The 25,637-nt window shown below is 42.0% G+C and overlaps 1 protein-coding gene across 1 annotated transcript in view; it reads right to left on the bottom strand.

The window, feature by feature from the left end:
- LOC308400627 (uncharacterized protein) overlaps positions 1-11,352 on the bottom strand; it is a 53,712-nt gene extending 42,360 nt beyond the window's left edge. Inside the window, exons 1-2 of the mRNA XM_080888451.1 lie at positions 11,065-11,352; positions 6,950-7,187 (exon numbers count right to left, since the gene is read on the bottom strand). Coding sequence (XP_080744577.1) covers positions 6,950-7,187; positions 11,065-11,238 — 412 coding nt within the window. The 5' untranslated portion in view covers positions 11,239-11,352. The remainder of the gene's footprint in view (positions 1-6,949; positions 7,188-11,064) is intronic.
- Positions 11,353-25,637: the final 14,285 nt, after the last annotated feature.

Genomic DNA, 25,637 nt, shown 5'->3' with positions numbered 1-25,637 from the left:
TCTGCAGTACTAACTCCTGACCCGTACAAAGAGCGGGCGTTTCTGACCTTTGACCTGCAGCTGTATGTCTCTCAGTCTCAGTTCTTCTCTCCGTCACTGATGGAGCAGGTGTAGTTGCTGCTGACAGTCAGTCGTTTGTTTTCTCAGAGTGAGGCTGAAGTCTGAACTGTTCAGAGCATCAGGTCTCATCAACGTGCGCTGCTGTAACGCCGCTTTGTCCTCTGAGATCACCAGGTATGAAACCTGAGTGCTGACAGAGCAGCATGTTCCCCCTCATTCACCTCCACCACCACAGCCAAGGCATGCTGGGAAACTGAGGACACACAGACGGAGAACTGAAGTGTCTGCTGTGTGTTCATCTCAGAGTCCTCACAGGTGACACATTAGCTCCAGAACACCAAGCCAGGTGTTTGAAGCCTGACAGGGATTCTTCCCATCCAGAGGGAGGATTTAGCTGCACAACAATGAACATTAGTGTGTAGTTTAGAAACACAGACTGTGCCTGCACTGCATCTAGTGAAGAAAAGTGTTACTGCCAGAGAACCAGGCTCCTTTAAAGCAGCTGATATTAAGGTTGAAAAATCAACAATAAGCTGATGTAATCAACGTTTCACAAAATGGTCAGCAGCTAAAATCTGGAGCCGTTCTTTGGTGGTAATTAACAGTTTGTTCTTGTTAGCTAATTATGTCATTAAAGGTAGCAGCAGAAGCCTTGTGTTGAAAGCCCATTCACTCACACATTCACACAGTATGTGTGTGTCTGTGTTACACTGTGGACATCCCTTCTGTTGGAGCGCCATCTTGTGGCAGGTTTAAGAAATGTTCTTCTTGTAAATCCAAACTGATGCACCTCCATAGCAGACTGTGGAGGCTTTCAGTGACATGAAGACTTGATTTATACTGTCATATTCTCCTGTTACACAAAGCACAGCACGCTGAACATGGATGAACTGAAACTCCCAGCATCTGACTGAGGAAAAGCACAAATCATTCTCACACTGACTCCTGCTTGATTTTAGATTTGCTTTCAAATCCTCACACTTTCATATGAAGCACTAAATGGGCTCCAGACTGTTTATCTCAGCTTCCTGTCAAACACACTGCTGCTCACACCGAGGCTCAGTTTACTCCTCCAGCCTGGCTTAACCTGCTGTCTGTTAAAAACAGTCCCACACTCCTCTGTTTAATCCTTCTGATCAGACTCTTTGATTTTGTATTGTTTTTACCTGAAGTTGTGTTTTTGACATGGTTCTGTCTGTGAAATAAAGCTCACACACACACTGCTACAGTCCTTCATACACTTAGAAACGAAGCTGCTCCTTTCCTCAGTGCTGACACATAAAGAAGAGTTGGTTTTATATCCAACACGTCTCTGTTCCAGAAAACAGCTTCAGCAGCCTCTGAGTCTGAACTTGGAGTTGGTTATAAGCCACAGGCCTGTGTGCACAGCAATGAGGAAATATAATGCAGTAAGTGAAACATGGATGTGTGGAACAGATTATCCCAAAGGTTGATTCTGTTCATCTGGACGTTCTCAGTGAAACATTTGGTCTCTCGGTCAGGTGACTCCTTTAGTCTCAGCTGACTGCAGCTTTCCAAACCTTTGTCACTGGATCACTCACTTCATCTCCAACGTGTCCCTGACACAGACAGCTGGAGCCGTTACAGCAAAATCATTGATCATCGTTTTTAGAACATTAGCTGGTGTTGGTGGGCAGGCTAGCAGTGCTAATTGTTAGCACTAGTTCTGCTGCTCTCCCTTTGTCTCTGTTATTGTTGGTCTTTAGTGAACAATAGAAAGTGTCTTCATGAGACTGTTGCCTAATGTTCAAATGTAGATAACACCACCTGCACCAACCTGTTACACAGCACAACCCTCTGGTGTAGCTTTGCCCATACGGTAAAAAAATATATTTTAAAATACATTTTAAAATATATTTATATATTTAAAATGTATTTTAGCACATATATTTTTTGGCCATTTTTTGTATATTTTGAAATATATTAATAAAATATATTTCAAAATACAATTTAAATGTATTTAAAATCATTCAAAAAAATATAAATTTAACCCTTCATATATTTCTAAGAAAACACATTCACATGTAACATCTGAAAGAAATCTTTATTTGATGTTTAAAACATACATATAGCATATCAATCAAGCAAGGAATATTCATTTTATAAGTTTATTCTCATTACATACTTAAACATTCTAAAATATATTTAGAATGTTCTAAACATTCTAAAATATATTTAGAATGTTCTAAACATTCTAAATATATTTTAGAATGTTCTAAACATTCTAAAATATATTTAGAATGTTCTAAACATTCTAATATATATTTAGAATGTTCTAAACATTCTAATATATATATATATATATATATATATATATATATATATATATATATATATATATATATATATATATATATATATATATTTAGAATGTTCTAAACATTCTAATATATATATATATATATATATATATATATATATATATATATATATATATATATATATATATATATATATATATATATATATATATATATATATATATATATATATATATACACACACACACAGTCTCAGTTCCCCCAGCTTTCACGGCAATCCTCAAAGCCCTTCTGGACACGCTGGGAAACCCCTTCCTTACCCCCACTGTAACAAACAAAAGTCACAGTTCTATTACTTTTATCAGAGTTAAAATAAAAATGTGATTTATGTTAGCTGGCTTCATTTAGCAAACAGATATTTCTGTTTATACAGATACAGATATTAATACAGATATATTTTACGCATAATTTACCTCTTTTTTTTTCCTAGATGGGAAGTCTGTCCAGTTCACATTACAGTAATGCTAACACCCCTTTTGGTCGTCTCTCCTTACCTTCCAGCATTCATAAATCTGTTGACCTTCTTTGTCTGAGACCAACCACTACAATGCATCATCACCTATTTGTATTGGTAACTTACTTTACAACCTATTTTAATGGTTGCAAAGTAAGTTACTTGTGCTGTATGCAATTTTAGATACACAGAAAGTCTTCACTTACTATATATGGCTGTCATAGTGTCCTTATCAAGGGCAGTTCTTCACTCTGCGCCGATGTCCGTTTTGCTCTGTCCTCCTATAAAAAGCATGAACATTTGAGTGTTTGACTAGTTTTAGATTTCCAAAAATTTGATATTTGTACAACTAAACATTTGAACTACAATATATGCTATTGAGCGATACTTTTATGGGTAATTTTTGGTAAAGAAACTGGTGACAGAGTTGTAGGCTTTTTAAAGTACTATTAGCTAACCATTTGAACTGACTTTCAAAGCTGATTACCTTTTAAATTGCTGTGGATCAAAACCTCCAGTGGGAAGGCGGCCATTAGAAGAACACGCACCATTGAACCTGAAAATAACAAAAACAAACAAAAAACAGAACAATATATAAGAGTCCGGTAGGGTAATAAATCTCTTCTGAAGCAATATAGTTATTTTGGGTGAAAAACAAAACATTCCTCTAAAATATATATACTGACATCAGCAATCAACATCATGATTGTAATTATTTCCTTTTTAGTACATCTACTGCTGTTTGCATGTGTCAAGCACTACGACTGTATCTATGCATATAAATTCACCATATATATCCAGCAAAAATGTTTTGTTATAGGAAAACAAACAAAGGCATTCAATCAGAGGTGAGAAATTAATTGGGAATATGAATTATAGGTGAACTATTCTTTACCTACTAGCAATCAAGCTTCTTTAACCAAGAAGCTTGAAATATTTGAATGTAAAATAAAATAAATAAATAAATAATAATAAAAATAACATGATGTAATTAAAATGCACAACTTACATTAAGGAAATCTGCATTTGTATCCACAGGCTAAAAGTAAAACAGTAAATGTGTTAGTGATAGTACAGGTATTTGTAAAAAAAAAAAAAAGAGGCAGTAACTGTGACGCTTCTAGTGGGATGCTAAATGCAGAGATTTATATTTACAGTATAATACTGCATGTACGGGTAACTGTGTTGTGAACTGTAACTGAATATTAGAGAATCTCAGAGAAATTAAATGTATTTATTTTTTTAATTTATCAATCATAAAACCGTCTGTTTTGAAGGCCTGTTACGATAGCGACTTTTTGTTGGTCGGTATATTGCCCCATAAACAATTGCGACAAGTTATGTCATTGTCATTTTAAGACCATTTTATGTCTTTGAATGTATAATCATAATATAACACCATAATAATGCAAGATCTACACACTTTCAATTGACAAACCAACATCTAATTCTTAAAGTATTTAGATCATTGAAATTAGGAATCAAAATATTAGATACCTTAAAAACTTGAATAAATAGTAAGTTTTCTAACAAATAGAAAACAATGATATTTAATGTTATTGTTTTGTTATCATTATATTTTATTTTTGTAAATATAATGGCACATAAATTACATCATCAACAATTATTGAGGTCATGTACATGTACTGTGTGTTAAGTCGATATATCGATTATTGTGATAGGCCTACTGTTTTGGTATCATAACGAGCTTGTCAAACATGCATGACCACTAAACAATGTCTAAGCAGTAGTATTGGTCTGAATGACAACAAACCTAACTAGTGTTTTGGAAAATCTGTTAGAAAACAGTTATTTCAATAATTATGATTAGCATGTGACACAGACACCGCATAAAAAACTACAACAACAAATACTTACTTTAGGAGGATGGGGGAGGGCAGCATGAGGTTGAGACTTTGACATCTGTAAAAAACAAATTCATGTATTACAAACAAGTCACTTAAAAATACATTAATGTGGCAGACTGTTCCCTGTTCAGATGCAGTGTATAAGTACAATCAGGGCTGTCACAACAATGGGGTGGGGCCAAGTGGCTGCAACCCTAGGTACAATGTGCAGGTATATATAATTACATATAATATATGTGAATAAAGCAAGAATCTGTTTAGGTTAGTCACTGTGCTGACTGATGTTTGCTAGGTTTATATGATTGCAAACTGCACAAAAACAACAACAGCAACAACATTAATGACAATGACAAACAAAATTACTTACATTTATGTAAATCTCACATTAGGAAGATCTGCATTCGATTTCATGGGCTGAAATAAATAGGCAGAAACATTACTGCTAAAAAAATAAAAAACAAAAACTCTAAAAAGCCTAAAAATGACTTAAAAAGCAAGGAAATGTGGAACATTGTAATTAGCGAACATTAATAAAGCATAACTGTTCTTTGTTTCTAACCTTGGTAAGTACTCTGTAGCCAGAAGGAGAGGTAGGATTTCTGTGAAAGCCAAATTAAATGTGAATAGGCTTTGATAGTTATTGAGAAGGCAGAATAATAAGAAAAGGCAAAAGTACGTCACAATATAATTAATTAAGTTACATATTTTGATTACCAAATTATGGAAGCGTGGAGCTGCCACCCAGGCAAAAGAAAAATAGAGCTGTATCACGTTATGACGTGAAATGTTTATTGTTCTAACATTATGCTTTTCATGTTTGTATAATACAGTGGTTCTTAACCTTGTTGGAGGTACCGAACCCCACCAGTTTCATATGCGCATTCATTGAACCCCTCTTTAGTGAAAAATAAAGTGTTTTTTTTTTTCAAATTAGACGTAGATATGTTTTTTACTGGTGCACAAAATGAGCTGTGCACGTCACAGCGGAGGCTCTGCCGAACCCCTGAGATCAACTCACCGAACCCCTAGGGTTCGATCGAACCCAGGTTAAGAACCACTGGTATAATATAATATCACATTATTATAATATACATAATTGTCACGTTCGCACAATATTGTACGGACGTGATAATTATGTACATTTTTCGTACAATGTTGTTCAAACATGTTGTTCAAACATGATAGTATATTGTTAGAACGATAAACTTTTCACGTTATAACGTGATATACTTATATTTCTCTTTTGCCTGGGTGGCAGCTCTACGCTTCCGTTCCAAATAAGCGAGAATAAAGTAATATTATATGGGAAAAGGCACCTGCTAGCTTGATGATGGAGGCTTCTTAGACTGGCCACCCGCCTTGGCTTCTTGTCGCCACTCCACGAAATAAAGGTCCGTTTCCTCCATGCCGGCTAATTATTCATCCTCATTAAAATCTCGTATATGTTCAGTTGGCAGAATTGAGAATTTTACATCTTCCAACCACTTAATTAACGCGAACATAATCGGCTTGTTTCTTCCCGTCTCCTGTATCCGGCCGTTCCTCTCGCTGTCAGATTTCGCGCCTCAGAGACGTCGTTATTTTTCAAAAAAAAAAAAAAAAAAGAAACAAAGAAAGAAACAGCAACAACTACTAAAGAGAGTTTTTGCACGTTCATTGCACATGTCAGGCTCAGGATGGACTCGGAGGCAGACCGTCACTTAAGTTCGTGATTTATTTACACACACAGACACCAGGTGCGAATATATACAGGTGAGGGGGCACAGGAAGAGGGTCTCCGGGAAGCACAGGCACGGGAAGAAGAGGGCTATGTACAAAATCCCCTGAAGCTCAGGTAGCTCGGACTCCGGCTTTAGCTCACCAACGGCGGTCCTCAGGCTGGCGAGAATCCTGGCACAGAGAGGAAAGGCAGGTGAGTAGTGGCACGACAGAAACTCGAAAAACGGCTCAGATAGATGATGACACTGACGAGTGTTACACAATAATCCAGCGAGGAAGCACTCTCAGCAGCCGCCTTAAGAGGTGAGTGAGATGATTGCTTGCAGGTGTCTGAGCCAGGGGCTGGAGCCGTCATGACTCCGCCCCGGTAGAGCGCAGTGCAGGGGAGAGAGAGAGATGCAGCACAACAAAAACACTTGTAGCCATACAGAGTCAGCCGAGAAGGCACAGGGTCATGACAGTACCCCCCCCTCAACGGGAGCCCCTCGGCGACCCACCCGGCTTACCCGGATGCCGCCGGTGAAACTCGCGGAGCAGACCAGGAGCCAGAACCGCCGACCGGGGCACCCAGGAACGTTCCTCTGGCCCGTAGTCCTCCCAGTCCACCAGGTACTGGACGCCCCGCCCCCGCCGCCGAGAGTCCATAATGCGGGTGATGTTAAACACTTCCTGCCCATCCACGAGCCGGGCGGGCGGAGGGGGCCCGGAAGGAGGGCACAACGGGCTGGAGAGCACGGGCTTGACCTGGGAGACATGGAAAACATTATGGATACGCATATTGCGAGGCAGCTTCAGACGGACGGATACCGGATTGACCAGGGCCTCAATCTCAAACGGACCGATGAAAGCCGGGGAAAGTTTCTTCGACTCTGCACGAAGGGGAACAAAGCGTGAGGAGAGCCATACCTGTTGCCCAACTGTATAGGCAGGCGCAGGGATCCGGTGGCGGTCAGCGATCTCCTTATTGCGCTCCGCCGTCCGCAGCAGAGCGGCTCGGGTGGACCGCCAGGCCCGGCGGCACCTGCGGAAATGATGTTGTACCGATGGGACGGCATGCTCACCCTCCACGGCCGGGAACAGGGGTGGTTGGTAGCCCAATGAGGCTTCGAACGGCGACAGTCCAGTGGCTGAAGAGGTCAGGCAGTTGTGGGCGTACTCAATCCAGGGGAGCTGCTCGCTCCAAGTGGCCTGGTTGAGAGAGACGACACAGCGGAGTGCCGCTTCGAGCTCTTGGTTGGTACGCTCGGCCTGTCCATTCCTCTGAGGGTGGAAGCCCGAAGAGAGACTGACCGCGGCGCCGATCTGCACGCAGAACTCCTTCCAAACCCGAGAGGTAAATTGGGGTCCCCGGTCGGAAACGATGTCCATCGGAATGCCATGAAGCCGGAAGACGTGGGTGGTGAGCAGCTGGGCGGTCTCCAGGGCTGTAGGGAGCTTGGGGAGGGCGATGAAATGAGCCGACTTAGAAAAACGGTCAACAATAGTGAGGATGGTGGTGTTACCGGATGACGGTGGGAGCCCCGTAACGAAGTCCAGCGCTATGTGAGACCATGGCCGTCCTGGCGTGGAGAGTGGTTGAAGAAGCCCGGCGGGTGGTCGGTTGGGACGTTTGTTCCGGGCACACGTGGTGCACGCCATAACGTACTCCCTGGCATCCTTGTCCAAGGTGGGCCACCAGAAAAACCGCTGCAGGAAGGTGATGGTGCGGCGGGCTCCTGGATGACAGGTGAACCGGGCAGTGTGGCCCCAGTGGAGTACCTGAGGTCGGACAGCAGCAGGGACAAACAACCGACCAGGGGGGCCCGTCCCCGGGTCGGGGTCAGTATCCTGGGCCTCGCGCACGAGAGCTTCGATCTCCCATGTGACAGCTCCAATAACACAGGTAGCTGGAAGAATCGGTTCTGGATCGGAGTCTCCTTCCGTACTGGAAAACTGACGGGAGAGTGCATCGGGCTTCACGTTGCGCGACCCTGGTCTGTAAGTGATGGTGAAATTGAATCTTGTGAAGAAGAGGGCCCACCTGGCTTGTCGTGAATTTAGGCGTTTGGCGGACCGGATGTACTCAAGGTTCTTATGGTCGGTCCACACGATGAATGGGTGTTCCGCGCCCTCAAGCCAGTGCCTCCACTCCTCCAGGGCCAGTTTGACCGCTAGCAGCTCCCGATCACCGATGCCGTAGTTCTGTTCTGCGGGTGAGAGACGACGAGAAAAGAATGCACAGGGATGGAGCGTACCTTCAAATCGTTGAGACAGAACTGCTCCCACTCCAGAGTCCGAAGCATCCACCTCCACCACGAACGGTTGCCTGAGGTTGGGCTGACGGAGGATGGGGGCGGTAGTGAACTTCTCCTTTAGTAGGGAAAAGGCCTCCTGAGCAGAGAGGTCCCACTGAAAAGGAACTTTGGGAGAGGTAAGCGCAGTGAGAGGTGAGGCGATCTTACTGTAGTCCTTTATGAAGCGTCGGTGGAAGTTGGCGAATCCTAGGAACCGTCGGAGTTGCTGGCGGTTCGGCGGTTGAGGCCAGTCCACCACGGCCCGGACCTTCTCGGGGTCAGGTTTGAGATCCCCCTGAGAGATGATATAGCCAAGGAAGGCCACAGTGTCAACGTGAAATTCACATTTCTCCGCTTTCACGAACAACCGGTTCTCCAGGAGGCGCTGCAGGACCTGCCTCACGTGACTCTCGTGCTCCGCCTGGGACTTAGAGAAAATGAGAATATCATCAAGGTACACAAAAGCACATCGATTAATAAAATCCCTCAGAACATCGTTAACAAGGGCCTGGAAGACCGCGGGCGCATTGGTTAAGCCAAAGGGCATGACGAGATACTCATAGTGTCCGATATGAGTGTTGAAAGCGGTCTTCCACTCATCTCCCTCCCGGATCCTCACCAGGTGGTAAGCGTTTCGCAGGTCCAGTTTGCTGAACACCGTGGCCCCCTGGAGTAGTTCGAAAGCAGAATTAAGGAGGGGAAGAGGGTACTTGTTCTTTACTGTGATCTTGTTGAGGCCGCGGTAATCAATACATGGCCGGAGCGTCTTGTCTTTCTTTGCAACAAAGAAGAAACCTGCCCCCACGGGGGAGGATGACGGGCGAATTAACCCAGCAGCCAGAGAGTCGTTGACGTATCTCTCCATGGTTTCCCTTTCGGGCTGTGTGAGGCTGTAGAGGCAGCCAGAGGGGAGAGGCGCCCCAGGGAGAAGATCAATGGCACAGTCATAGGGCCGGTGTGGTGGAAGCGAGCCCGCCTCATCCTTACTAAAAACTGCCGCGAGGTCATGATAGACGGAAGGAACCGAAGACAGCTCTGGTGACTTTGAAGGCTTCCCGGGGGGGGGGGGGGGGAGGGAGCAGATGGCGTGGCGGCCCGAAGGCAGGTCATGTGGCAGCCCACACCCCACCCCATAACTTGCTCCTTCTTCCAGTCGATGTGTGGGTTGTGTTGTGAAAGCCATGGATAACCTAGTACGAGCGGGGTTACTGGAGCCTTAAACACACAGAAACAAACGTTCTCAACGTGGTTACCGGAGAGAGTGAGTGTGACAGGTAGGGTGACGTGCGTTATGTCAGGCAACCGGTGACCAGACAGGGCGGACACGCGGAGAGGATGAGGCAGTGGTCGTGTGCCAATGCTGAGCTTGGAGACTAGCGACGCATCAATGAAATTCTGTTCTGCACCAGAGTCAATTAACACAGAGAGGGAATGGGACAACGACCGGAGGGTGAGTTTAGCAGGCAGCAAGAGACGGGGAAGAGGCTTGTTGCTGGACAGGTCGCCCACCAGTACCCTCTCAATTACTGGCGGGCGCCTCCTTTTGCCAGCGCCGGGCAGGCAGAGATGTAATGCCCCTTGCGACCGCAATACAGACACTCACCCGCGGAAAACCGGCGTTGTCGCTCCGCAGGGGTGAGTCGAGAACGTCCCAGCTGCATGGGTACCTCCTCCTCAGTTCCAAAATCTCTAGCCTCCCGTGCGTCGGGTTGGGGCTCCCGAAAAGCCAGGGGCTCGCGAAACTGCTGTCTTCGTGAGCTCTGGCGCGCCCGCAGGCGATCATCCACCTGAATACACAGGGACATCAAAGCATTTAGAGAAGCAGGAAGCTCACGCATCATTATCTCATCCTTGAGCTCTTCGCGGATATTATTTAACAGAGTGGTCTTCAGGGCCTCAGGTCCCCATTTGGTCTGTGCAGCTAGAGTCCAGAAATCAACAGAAAAGTCAGCCATGCTTCGCCTACCTTGCTTCAGATTAATCAAACGATAGCCAGCTGCCTCTGTACTAGAGCCTTTATCAAACACCGACTTGAAGCGCGACAGGAAGTCGTCATAAGACATTCCGGGGCAAGCCTGCAGCTGGGCCTGGGCCCAGGCCAGGGCTCGATCACGTAGTAGCTGGGTGACGTAAGCGATCTTTACCCCGTCAGAAACAAACACATGGGGCAGTAATTGAAAGTGCATAGAACACTGCAACAAAAATCCCGCACATTTTCCCATCTCCCCAGAAAAAGCCTCAGGTGAAGGCAAAAGCTTATCCAGCGAAACCGCGGAGGCTACTGATGCTACCGCGCTAGCAGCCTGGGTAGCTGTGGCTGTTGTAGTGACGGCAGGAGCGTGCGTTACCTGGGGAGGGGCCGCGGGAGGCTGGTCCTCGGCCAGCGGAATCCGTTGGGCGAAGGCCTGCGTTAGAGACGCCACGTCTCCGCTGAGCTTCACCAGCATTTGTTCGTGTCGGTGCAGAAGCTCCTCCAGAGACATAGGGGCTGTCGCTGCCGAGGCTGGGCCTGCTGAGTCCATAGCGGTGGCTGGATTATTCTGTCAGGCTCAGGAGGGACTCGGAGGCAGACCGTCACTTAAGTTCGTGATTTATTTACACACACAGACACCAGGTGCGAATATATACAGGTGAGGGGGCACAGGAAGAGGGTCTCCGGGAAGCACAGGCACGGGAAGAAGAGGGCTATGTACAAAATCCCCTGAAGCTCAGGTAGCTCGGACTCCGGCTTTAGCTCACCAACGGCGGTCCTCAGGCTGGCGAGAATCCTGGCACAGAGAGGAAAGGCAGGTGAGTAGTGGCACGACAGAAACTCGAAAAACGGCTCAGATAGATGATGACACTGACGAGTGTTACACAATAATCCAGCGAGGAAGCACTCTCAGCAGCCGCCTTAAGAGGTGAGTGAGATGATTGCTTGCAGGTGTCTGAGCCAGGGGCTGGAGCCGTCATGACTCCGCCCCGGTAGAGCGCAGTGCAGGGGAGAGAGAGAGATGCAGCACAACAAAAACACTTGTAGCCATACAGAGTCAGCCGAGAAGGCACAGGGTCATGACAGCACATTTGTGGGAATGTTTAAATATTAAATTTTTATTAATTACTTTTCATTATATCTTTATTTTTTAAACCACCGTGGCAATGCGCATGCGCATACACTCCTGCACGCAAAGGGCTTTGGAGTTGACGTAATGTCGCAATGCATTGTGGGAGCGCAGCACCATCTTGGCAGGTCACGAATCAAAACAAGTTTGCTACAAACCATTCTGAAACGTAGCTCAAAAGAAAATGACGGTATAGATACATATATATATATATATATAGGTACAGATTCTGTCCAGATGCAAAGAGACGGTACTTGATTGTTGAAATGTGGACCCGTATGAAATATAGCCGTGGAGTAGAAACCCTGAAGACCAAACCGCTATTGACTTAGCATGATCTACTCTCATACCTTGTCTGTGGAGTCAGAGCATACATGGCGCACCAATTTCGCAATTATAAATCTCTGGAGGCGCACATCCAATTCACCAAGGACTGGGTACAAGATTTGGCTATTTTTAAGCCTCCACGTTGTGAGTACGGCGTCATTCAAGCAAAGGTAAGTCAGCTTGAGTACTGCGAGTAAAATGCGTTTGATTCCCCCCAACATTCAAATTAGTGCTAGCAAAAATTCATTCGTGAGGGGGAAATTACAGTGAGAACATGTAGAGGCTCTGTTAGAGGGATAACATAGTGAGTTCAGTGCATTGATGTGACATTGTCCTGAAGGATTTAGTTATTCTTTATGGTTAAAGAAATTGCCCTAATTAATTCATATTTATTATAAATAATCCTAATTACACATCTTGCTTCCTTGTTTGTGTCCTGTGTCACTAAAAATACATTCTGTTTTAGTTTTATACATTGATTAATGACCTGCAGAATCTGCTTGTCATATTAGGTGTCCATAGTTGTCACTTAAAGTTGAACTTTATGTTTTCTCCCTCTTGAAAGTGATTACATCCTTGCATTACATACTTTAGGTTCATTTTTTGCTGATAGGTTTCTAAAAAGAAACATGCAGATTTAGAATATAACATGCAGCGTTCTATAGATGGATACATAAAAACACTTTATTTGTTACATTTATGATAAATGGATTTGAAAGTAAATAAAACACATTTGTGTCGGCCTTGGCTCATAGTTCTTGTCTTTAAATGAACTTTGTCTGTGTGTGTTTCAGGTCCTGCACTCTTAAAGACTGAATTGCAGCATTGCAGCCACAGGTCATTGTTAGCATCACAGGGAAGGTTGAAGCTGCCCACTGCAGCTGTATGGCTAGAGTCGTGGAGACTTGCAGCCATGTCACTGCTCTTCTGTTTAATGTAGAAGCAACAGTGAGGATCTGTGGCACAAGGACTGTTACAGATGAACCTGCATACTGGGTTTTGCTGGGTAATATGACCAAGATACAGCCAGAGGTTGGCCATAAGATAGACTTCTCCTCTTCAGCTGCCCAAAAAAAAGGTTCTTGATCAAAACATAGACAGACCATCTGTAGTGACAGGTAAAAGAAGCCATCCTCAAAAAAGAAAAGTTCCACCTGCTACTGTGGAGGAGTTGGATCAACTGATGGGACAATATTTTTCCAAGCATAGTTCTGTTCTGAATAACCCATAATGTTTTAATTTAGGGGGCCATGTAAATACTTTGCATTTACTGAATATGTACTTACTAAATACCACTGTTCAAAAGTTGAATAAAGAAACAAAGAAATGTTTGCCTATTTTTAATTAAAAGCACTTTGTCGAACATCACATCAGTTACAATGTAGAAAAAAATGTTATGTATAGTTTACAAATGACAAAATGTTCACATAAAATCATGACAGCATTTGTATAATATCACCCACTACTAGCATTCTGTAATTTACTGTCTCTTTTGAAAACTTATCACTTATCACATGGAGAAACCTTTGGAATGCAAGCATGCTGATCCACACAGGTATGCACACAGGTGTACACATGGGTATTCACAGACGCGGACTACAGCTTTCTTGGCTGCTGCCTCAAAGCACACTGTGCGCTGTCTATCCTGCGTGCTGCACAATATCGTTTATTATTTAGTAACTATTGATATCTATGGCTAGCTAGTTTATTGTGATGGTGCTTTTTTTTTTCTGTTATTATGTTGCTCTTTGCTGTTTGCTGTCTCCTCTGTTTTTTTTTTCTCCATACAGGTGACCCAGGAGTTTTTTTTTTGTTGTTTGTTTTTTTTTCTCTCTTCCCCCCCTTCTCACCGTCTCTTCCCCCCTTTGGTTTTCTTTCTTTCTCTCCCCCTCTTTCTTTCATTCTTTCCCCCTGTCCTGTCCCACAGTTATGTCTGTCCCGTTTGCAACTGAAAATAAAATAAATTCATAATTATAATAAAGGTCAATCAAATGGACCAATATGGCAAGGCCATGATGATCCACTTGGTAAAATAAATCCGCTTGCCATCTTTCTTGGCCTCAAGACAACAATTCTGATAGCTATAGATCCAAACGGGACAAAAAAAATAAAAAAATAAAGTAGTCTCAGAATAGTGAATTAAACCAACATTTATTGTTGATTTTTTTTTTTAACAAGAAAAACATTTTTCAACTGAATAAAAACAATGCCAATAACCAAAATAAATAGAAGCGTACATGAAAACTACACAGTCCTTCACCTTTCTGTCTGATTTTTTTAAGGAAAACAGTTTTTCATTCCACTAAAAACAGGACAAACCCACCAGCATGAACATTAAATAAACTATTACAATTGTAAAACAAAACTCATTTACAAAATGTAATAATTATCAGTGGGTCCCAGGAAATAGAATGTGACATGGGATTTAGATTTCCGTTACCAGGATGGTCGGGTTCAGCGTAGTCTTTATCACCACCTGTCAAAGACACATCATCAATATTCATGTTTGCTCAGGTTATTCACTTGTTCACATCTGTCTGAGATCATTCATACTGTTGTATGGATGTGTGTACAGTATGTATATAATTATCAGCTATGTAAAAGATATTATCATCTCTGTTCTTACCTAGTTGGAAGTCCTCCATTCAAACTCAGAGAGCCGCTGGAGGAAGGTGGTGATCCGAGGGCTGATTCTTGTAACCTTCCTCTTTACGACACGACCTGTCTTGCGGCTTGTACCAAGTTTTGCAGGGCATTTTGTTCCCATGTCTGGATTGATCCTCACAAAGAACCTTTTAATGGAAAAAAGGCTGCTTTAATTTCAAAATTAAAACATACGTTACAGCAATCACCTATATGTTTCTGCAACTGTAAAAAGAGAAGGAGAAAAAAAAAAGAAGAGAAAAAAAAAAAAAAAAAAGAAAACTTATCACTACATAAACAGCACAAGACTTAAAAGTATTTAACAAGAGCATTTTTCCCTGGTTTTACTACCACACTGGGGCACATGTTCACCAAAACGCAGCAAACCTTTGCCATCTTATCCAGGAAGGTCACCTTTTTACCCACACATGGAAGAAGTAATCTGATTGGCATGGTGGTATGTAGCATGTAGTTTGAAGCAGGGATTTCGTAGTGCCCCATGTGTAGTGTTGGAACCCAGTCAGGATTTGTTTCATTCATTTCATAGGCTGGTTTGTTGCAATAATGCCAAATAATTAGCAACTCTATAAATAGAAGGTAGTTCTGCATGTTTGTTCTAAGTTTGTGCTATGATCTCAGAGCGCATTGAAAATAAAATTAACAGGCTATAAATAATAATATGAACTTATTTAGAACTTACCTGAATGAAAATACTGGAGCACACCAACAGATATCTGTGGCTGGTAGAGAACTGAATATCAGCTCGTCTCACAGCTGCTATCCAGGCTAGACGCCTTCTTTTGGTAACATCCAACACATAAGCTCCCTCATGATGCTTCCAGGTGAGGAAACAATGAAAAGAGAGCCTGTTTTCAAGCTTATTCCTTTGTCGGTAGTGCAATCTAACATTACAACCGACCACACAGCAAGCATTTGTTTGGCCTGCTAATATGGCGCCTTGACCAAAAATCCTGGCTACGCCCCATCCCGTAAGATCACGCTCCAGAGCCCTATTAACGTACGGATCTAGAAAGAAGACGCTGCATTTTTAACTCTGAGGGAGATGGAGAATGAGCCTATTTCCAAAACAGTGGAGTGTGTTCCTTTAAGTACTAAATTGTATATATTGTCAAAAACTAAAGTGTACATAGCAGTTGTTGTATCTTGTTTACTGTATCACTGACAGATAATTTCAAAGTCAATGAACGCTACATTATAGTGAGATATTGTGTAATGTGAAATACTGTAAGCAAATGAATAAACAACCTAATTCGTGATAGACCTTTGACTCTGTTTTGTTTGAATCCAACTGTTTTTTGCAGATGTGCATAAAACATGTTACTTTTAGTATTGTTATCATTATCATCATTATTGCACTAAATATATTTTAAATAAAGGATACTTTGATATACATTCTACTGTAAGGTTGGAAATGTATTTTCTTCACCCTAAAATATGTTTTGAAATGTATTTTGGTTTGAAAGAAATATATTTTCAATTTCAAAAATATATTTTTTTGGAGCATCACAAATACAAAATATATTTACCATATATTTGAAATATATTTTGGCCAGGAAAAATGTATTTTTTTACCGTATGGGTTTGCTGCTGCTGACTTTGAAAATCACACCAAACATGGAATCAAATATATCGACTCGGCTTAGACTACAGAGAAGCTCGGCACTGCTCACAAAACTCAACACAAAAGGCTTTTTAAAGACAACAATCACTTTGACAGACACACAAACACGACTGAGTACAGAGGAGCTGCTGGTTTGAAGCCACAGAAATGTTCAAATGTTTAAACACACTGCAGCGTTGCAGCCGTGATGCATTTGTGCTGCTAAGGCCACACACATCAGCTGCCTTACATTTTAGTACCAGTTCATCTCTGACCATGGCAGCACAGTCTTTCCAGTACAGTGATGTTGGTGGGGACAGTGGGGACTGATTGTTCATTGGCTGTAAGCCGGTCACATGGACGTTTAACTGGTGCTTTGGTTGCTCTGTAGTCTGTTGTGCCTGTGAGCTGCTCCTAAAATGAGACAGATTATAATTGTCACCATTCTGTTAATGACTCTTATTATGTGCGCTCTCCTCCACTGTCACACTAAACACATTAAACCTTTATTTTTGTGTAAAGTCAGGATTTATTGGCTCTTCTTAAAAGCGTCATGAAGTGCAAAACTCAGCAAACATTATACAAAAGTAGATTTAGAAGCTGAACTGAAAACATTTAAAGTGACAGTCAGCACAAATCCAGCTGACATCTCCATCCAACCCAAGTCTTCATTTAAAGTCATTATAACTGTGACACACGTTTGTTACAGTATTAATCCTGCCTGATGCTGCAGGGCCAACATCATGAAACAGGCTCAGCATTTATTTCCATTATGAAACTTTATCATTAAAAACAAACCATTGTTCTGCAGTCGTCCCAGGACTGTGGGTCAAACGTTCTCTCCACATGTTTAAGGCTGAGCTCACTTTATCGTCTGCCTGAAGGAGGAAAGCAGATGTTACTAAACATCACAATAAAACATATGAAATGGGTGCACATGAGGAACGTCTGCACTGTTAAAGCCATGCAAACATCTTCACACATGAAGCAGCAACACCTCTCAGTTTAGCAGCAGCTGGTAAAAGCCACAGTGATCCTGGAGCCTCCCTGAAGGACTCGTTCATCAGTAACTGTCAGGAGGACGATTAAACCTGCTGCACACGTCCTGTAGTTACACACTCGGGAGGAAAGACGACGTCCTCGCTCTGCAACATGATCTGTGTTTCATCCAGGACGCTCAAACACAGACTGGTTTCCAAATATTAGACGCACTGGTTCTTCATGCGTTTCTACCTGAGCACTCAGAGTCATTTCTACAACAGGCCTCCTTCACCTGCTGGTGCCTCTGTTTCTGTGTTTGGCTGTTTCCATCAGTGCCTGATGTTTGTGATCTTTGATCTGTTCTGAAGTCTCTCTTTGTAACACAAATGTTGTTTGGCTTCTTTTGCAAACAAGGCAAAAGAACTTTAATGGATTCATTTGCTGATCTTACTTTTCTGATGCAAAGCCGTCCTTTCAACGCTTTAGAAAGAAAACCAAACAATGTTTTTAAAACTTTCCCAAAATGTAAAAGCTATTAAAACCATAAACTTCTGCTCCTTGATCATGTGATTCTTCTTCTAGACTGTCTGTAATTGTTATTGCTGATTGTCAATAAAGTTGTTTTTTATAAGTTATGTTGTAAAGGAAGCTTGTGGCGAGGGAGGAGGGGCGACTAAAAGCAGGTTCATATAGTGGGAAAGTCCTCAGGTCATGTGAGGATATTTACTGATGCGTCAACACTGTCAGATAAAAGAACGGCTGCTGCATTTGTTCTCCCACAAATAAGTTTGGTGATGAGTAAAAGAATTACAGATGATGTGGCAGTTTATACTGGGAGCTGGTAGTGATGTTACTGGCTTGAACTGGGTGGAGGACGCACTAATATGCAGGTATGTGGTTTGCTGGGACTCTAGCAGCGTGCTAGTGAGCACAGGTGATATGTCTTCAGACTCTAGGCAACATATTGTTTTTGATATACTTCATTTACTGTATAGAATCAAACACAGAGGGATAGAAGTGGATTTCTTATGGCTCCCTGTGAATATCGGTGTTGATGCAATGAACAGGACGATAAGTTTAAAAAGGTGCAGCAAGAAGAAGTCGTGCAGGTTTGACTATAAAATACAGTGAAAGTGAGGTGAAGAGTATAATGAAGGTAAAGATGAAGGACGAGTGGCAGGCACACTGGGACAGAGACGGGAAAGGCAGATATTATTATACAGAAAACAGTCGTGTAGAAGAAGCTGCAGCAGAGACCAGGATGGAATCTGGAGAGTCAGAGTTGGTCACACAGGCTTGAATAGCACACTTAAAAAGGTAAACATGACACAGGAAGTGTGACTTCTGTGGACCAGAGGAGACGTTTGACGGGTTGTTAGCGTCGTCAGGATGCTGGATGGAAACGCTGTGCCTGATAGGATGATTACAGGTTGGACTTTGTCTTCCTGTTACAGATGGATCCAGGCCCTGGATGACTGCTGGACACACATGACCCACACTAGGCTGCCTTCATCCATCCTTTCCTCCTTCACTGAGACTCAGAGTCAGCATGTATGTATTTATCAGTGATTTGAATCCTTTCATTACAGAGTGAAGTTAAAGTAGACGTGTGAACACACTAATAAACACAAAGGGACACAACTACTACTGCATGATGTAAAGCTGAAGTATTACACAGCTTTATGAACCTCCTGTTATCCTGGTAGACGAGTACAGCAATAAATCTTTTACTTGAACATCTTCTGGCTCCAATAAGCTTTGAAATGTGACCATGAAGTTAGAGACACACTGACTGAAACCCACAGCTGTGACTGTGGATCACATCCACACACAGTGTAGCTGCTGTCTCTGTGTGAGCCTTTGCACTGCTGCTCACAGCACCGTTATATCACTCAGCGCTCGCTGCTGTTATTGAATCCACTTTTTACTGTCCGTGCAATCAAGCTCCTCTGCAGAGCTAGAAAATATCTTCGAACCAGTTTATGTGTTAGGGGATCCTTTGCAGCTGTGACTGTTGCCTCTGTTTTTGTCCTTTGGTTCCTGGGAGCCTTTTACATTTCCATCAGCAACAAATATCTGAACAGGCTTTATTGTAGGAAATACAGGAGTAAATAGTTGTCATTATTTATTAGATGTTGTTAAAGATGATCAGATGCTTGTTTAGTTTAATGCTGTGGCTTCAGTCAGCATCACTGTGCTGTATAGTTTTATTTTTCTGATCCTTCTGTTAAAGTTGCTGAATAAAAGCTGGTTGGTCTGCACCTCACTGCTGCCTCGAGCCTCCTTCTTTAAAGCAGCAGAGGCTCTTCATTCAGGTATCACAGCTCGAGTTGTTCTGCAGGAGACCCAGAGTACTGTCCTTGGTCCATAATGACATTAACTTTGATTCATGTCAACATGAAGCCTGAACGTCTGTGATGAACACACTATCAGCATCACTGACATGTTTCATCATTTAAAAACACTTCCTGTCACCGTGGTGGTTACAGTGACATCATGCAGTTTGTGCTTTGACCTCCAGAGGGCGACAAATCAGCACAGACAGAGAGCTCCATTCAAACTTTGCTGCCATCAGGAATAATTCTTCAAATATAATCATCAGTGTTTGAGCAGTTATGATATCAGGGACAATCTAGACATGTGTGACAATACTGAACATGTCACATGACACACCTCAAACATCATGTGATCCACTCTCAGTCTGCACTTTCAGTCATGACTTCATGAATTTATGATCAGTTTACTCCTGAAATATTCAAATGCTGCAGGGTGAAGAACAACAAAGTGCTGACACATGTTTGTGTTTCAAACAAGAAAACCAGCAGAAATAAATCATCTTTGGACAACATGACAGAGATTAGTGAGTTTCCAACTTGCACTTGAATGCAGCACAGACAGATTCTGATGTTCGTGGTTGTAAACGTGTCCTCAAACGCCGCTCTGACTCTTTCCTTCCTGCTCAAAGTTCCTCTTTTCTGAACTTGGTGTTTGTGCCTGACGCTGATCGTCTCCGTGTGGAGCTCCGTGTGAAGGTAACGTTAGCAGTGTGTAATGTTTCCTGGCTAACATCAGCTGTGTGCAGCTCAGTTCCAGCACAAATCTGCCGCTCCATAGTTCACGGTAACGGACTCATGAGGTCGACCGTTAAACGCTCTCCCGCCATTTTGTCTGTGTGCGCGGATGTGTACGTTTTTGTTACCACTGTCATCTCATCAATAGCCTATTTGTAAAAGATCTCTGTTCATAGTTTAGTTGGATTATTTTGGACTGATGCTAAAATTCTTGCTGATTGTTTCTGTCGAGGTTTTGTACTTGACATCCGCCATTTTGGATGTGATAAGCTGTAGAGAGTGCGTCCAAAAAGAGAAACCAGAAAGAGAACCTGTTTTATTAATAACCTCTTGCAAATAGAAGAATATGAAAAAAACAACAACAAATAGGATAAAACCTTTAAATTACTTGAATTTTTAAAATCACCATCATCTGTTAACACAAATTTGATCATTTCAAATTTTTGTTTTCATTTTCTCTTTCCAGTTACTTCTTTCTCATTCTCTTCATTCTCCTTGTCACCTTACGTCTCACTCCTTAACTGAAGTTATAGTTCTAACATAAGAAGTCCCACCAACGTCCTTTATTTAATCTCTGTGTTGTCACAGTTATTATCATCAGATCAGACATGAGACCCAGACAACAACATAAGTTTACAAGCTAACATCATGTCAGCTAACATTAGACGATAGCATCATAAACTTTAAATTACTTTGCCTCTGATCAACAGTTTGATTACATTCTCACATCACAGGTTTATTTGCTAAGTGTGAGTCCGCCCACATTAGATCCACTTTTCAGCAGGTGGAATAATTTGTAGTATATAGGTAATACATCAACAATGCTGCCGTGGCTAAGTTAATAATATTTATAATGTCATTTCCAAAACTTGCATATGATCTGCAATTTGTAGCAGATCTACTGACTGTCACAGAGCAGCTGGAGCAGTCTCGAATGCAGGTCAGTCCACTGCTGCCCCCTGTGGCCAAGTGCCATAGCTACTGCTGGATGAACTCGTGACACATCTGCGCCTGTTTCTATGAACACATTGAGTCTGAGTGGCTGCACTTACACTGGTGCATTCAACATATTGAAAGATGGCAGCAATGTGGATTGTCAAGACTCAAACCAACCGTTGAGCAAAGACAGCAGGATCACTTGTTTCTGTTTGTTATACAGCCAGATTTACTCGTGACACACATGTGCAGCTGCTTTATCACCTATTCTGAATTTGTTTCAAGCACAATACATTTGTTACACATGTTGGGATATTGTGTTTGTTATAAATGTTATATACCTGTGTGGTATGTGACTTGTGTTGCCATGACGCCAGGTCTCTCTTGGAAATGAGATTTTTAATCTCAATGAGATTTTTTTTTACCTGGATAAATAAAGGACTAATTTGTAACTTTCAGTGTTTTCCGGTCTTCCAAAGGAAAAAAAACCTTCAACTACATGACATACAGTTGTGTATTTGTTTTCACCTTATCATACACTTGAAGTTTTACAAATCACCACTTCTTTAGTGAATATCATTTCAGTCTCAGACAACCTCGTTTCTCTTACAGAGGTTGAATGCACCTTCTGCGGATGGCGGTACCACACAGTGTGCGTGGACTTCCCCTGCACAGAAGGCAACTACAAATGCTGTGAATGCTAAATAAACAGAAACAAATGATCCCTGTTGTCTTTGCTTGATGATTGGTTTGAGTCTTGACAATCCACATTGCTGGCGTTGCATCTTTCAATGCCAGCAATGGCAGGTATCAGTGCTCAAACCTTTTGTGTTTGTTTCCAACAAGTTGCCCACCTCGGGAAACAAAAATGTGTTCTTTTACTTGTCAGATGAACATATGAGACACTTTGACTCTTCAGTGCAGTGTGGAGCCTAACAAAGAGCTGTTTTGTGTCCCAGCTGATCAGCAGGAGGAGGAGAGTCTGACGGAGCAGCAGAGGAACATTTTCAGCTACTTGGACTCAGCTCAGCCACTACAGAGGAAACAATGAGCTCAACACAGAAGGTGACAGACAGAGCAGGACCATATGACCAAAGATATTTATCACCATATACATTTGAACATTTGCCATAACGATGTAGCTGACGATAGAATTGACACCAGACAAAATACTTTACAGCTGCACAACTTTATTAAAAACCCATCAATGTATTTTCACTGAAACAAGCAGCTGTTGTTTATGTGCATTAAAGTTATATAAAAATGTAACAGTGCAAATGCAAATTCCTCGCTGACAGTTTAACCAAAAGGCGTTTCCAGTGGAAACTGGCCGACACATCCTGAGCATAACCATGTATAATATCCACTAAACTTCAGAAGAGGTTATACAGTCGTGGCCAAAAGGTTTGAAAATTGCATAAATATTGGAACCTGGAGAAGTTGCTGCTTAAGTTTTTATAATAGCATTTTGCCTGCACTCCAGAATGTTATGAGGAGTGATCAGATGAATTGCATCGTCCTTCTTTGCCATGAAAACGAACTTAATCCCCAAAAAGCCTTACCACTGCATTTCATTGCTGTCATCAAAGGACCTGCTGAGACCATTTCAGTGATCGTCTTCTTAACTCAGGTGAGAATGTTGGCGAGCACGAGGCTGGAGATCATCATGGCTCCCGATTCAGGTTCTGCAGCTTTAAAGTCCTCAAGGGTACTCAAAGACCGCTAAGGCCGAAGTGCGAGGCTCGTGAAATGGGACGTCTAGCCTCCGTCGCGCTGCCCAGGTTGCCTAGCAACCATGATACTAACAGCTGGAAACGTTTCATACAGCTTTGTTTGACAGAAATGAAGGAGAACATATTTAGTTCATTTGTTTCTACATGAGCTCTGTGTGATTTGATGAGTATCTGAGGCTGAGACCACAGGACTGTGAAACATGATTGTTGGGCTTCATTTCTGTGCTGAACAGTCGTTTAAGATTAGCTGTAAATAACAATTAGCTGATGTTGTTCATGAGACTAAAGTCATCTCACTGTGGTAATGTAAATATAATATGGCCAATATTATAGTTATTATATTAATCACTTCACTCACAGACAAGTATCTGTGACAGTGTGTATACAGATGTATCATATATAAGAGACAAATATTGTTCATTTAATATGTTGGTACTAAATGTGGCTCAATGCTTACATACATGTGTAAAAAGCAAATGTAGGAGCTGTGATAACTGTGTCTGATAGAATGAAGAGTCGACTGATATATGAAATATTCCTTTATTGGGTGAGAAAATCAGACCATGTCATAACTGCTGTAAGTCACACAGAATAGATATCAGAGCCTTAAACAGGCTGACTTCTGCTAAATGGGTCAAACTGGGCAGAAAGTATACAAACACATAACATCCTTATAGAATATGATGTAACACTATAGATCAACTTAGCTCAGAATATATAAAGCATATAAACAGTTACAGCAATATGATGCAACACACACAGCAGCTACTGATCCAAAATACTCAAAGCTTCATAGAACTGAAACCAACATTTATTTTTAGCTCCATCCTGCTGCTGATACAGACTTTAGGTTTCTGAACATTAAACTTGTTGCTGCCTTTCATAGTGTGTAACTTGAAGGCCCTGAGTACTTTCTCCCACACTGAAAACACTGGGATGATCACATTATTTGAACATTACCTAATAAGACTGATTCAGCACAGACAGTTATGTTAAACTTTCCTAGCAGTCCTTCACAAACAGGGAACAGTCTGTCTATTCTCTCCATCTGTCAGCTGCTGCTGGCTCTTCCTCCTCCTCTTCCTCACACACTGCTGAGTTTGTCCTGGTGGATCATCAGGGCTGCAAAGCCTCACAGATGATGTGCAGCAGTGGCTCCCTCAGTCTGTCCTCACTCTGGACACTTGCAGTCGTCACACATGGAAATCAAATGTGTGATAAGCTGCAGGATTCAAACACAAGTGTAACTTATAAACACATGTTCATACTTTTATTCCACAATCAGAGAGAAAGAAACAGAGAGAGAGTGCAGGACAGACAGACAGGTGACAGTCTCAGGTGTACACACTGCTACACAACAGCACCAGAGAAGCAGGATTTAGTGTTTGTGTTATTACGAGTGTAAACAAGAACAGTTCCAGATGGTGCAGTGGAGACATGTGTGACTGCTGTGATTAAAGCATCTTTCTTTCAGCTTAACGAGTGAACCGTCAGCTCGTTCAAACACACGTTAAAGTGCGTTTGGCTCGACACCACCGAACAGAGGCAGCAATATAACACAGCTAACATTAACAGTGCAGTGAATCCTGCTTGTGCCGTGATGTTCAGGACTGCAAACCGAGCAGCATCACTGACTTTCAGCTTGTTGTGTTTGTGGATATATGACTGACTTTAATTATCCACAAAATCATCACATTCTCTGTCAGATGAAGGTCGACTATTGAACGGCGTATATTTTAAAGGCTTTAAAACCAAGTTAACGCTGAAAGTACAAACATCACTAATGTCACATAACTCTGCCGACAAGGCATAGCTATGGCTATGAAATGCTCTTTGTGTATCACTTCTTCATTATGAAAGATGTCATTAATGCACTAGTAATGTCTCATCTGGAGTATTGTTCAATCATTTGGTCAGCAGCTAATAAGACAGATCTTAACAGACTTCAGTTAGTCCAGAATAAGGCGTCCAGATTAGTGTGAAGATGTTCATACTATACTAATATTGATCAAATGCATAATAACCTTTCTTGGCTTCCTGTACAGGCTAAAATATTCTATGGCTTACTTGTAGTTCTAAAGAAAGCAATTCTGTTAAACACACCACATTTATTCTGCTCAGCTGCAGTATCCAGATGAAATACATCATCATATTACACAGTTTCAACAAGCTGCAATTTAGTAAATGCTCGAGTTAAAAGTAACGTTTTGTAAAACTGTTACATTTAGAGCAACTTTTAAGTGGAATAAGTTGCCTTAAAAAATTAGAGAATTATTCAAAACTTCAATGAACACTTAAAAGCCGATTTACAGAGCTTTTAGTTGTTGTAAATATTGTAAGACATGATTTGTTTTTGAAATTTGTGTAATGTGCCTCAATGTTATTGATATTATTATTATTATTATTGATTGCTTATATTTGAACAATTGTGAAACCTCACTGTGGATATAAGAGTGAAATTATGTGGATATCTTGAATCCACTTTATTGTGTAATATTTTATGTGAGT

This window comes from Rhamphochromis sp. 'chilingali', assembly GCF_963969265.1.
Source record: "Rhamphochromis sp. 'chilingali' genome assembly, chromosome: 1".
Taxonomy (NCBI): domain Eukaryota; kingdom Metazoa; phylum Chordata; class Actinopteri; order Cichliformes; family Cichlidae; genus Rhamphochromis; species Rhamphochromis sp. 'chilingali'.
Note: the sequence above shows the minus strand (reverse complement) of the source record. Positions and strands in the feature narration are given on the sequence as shown.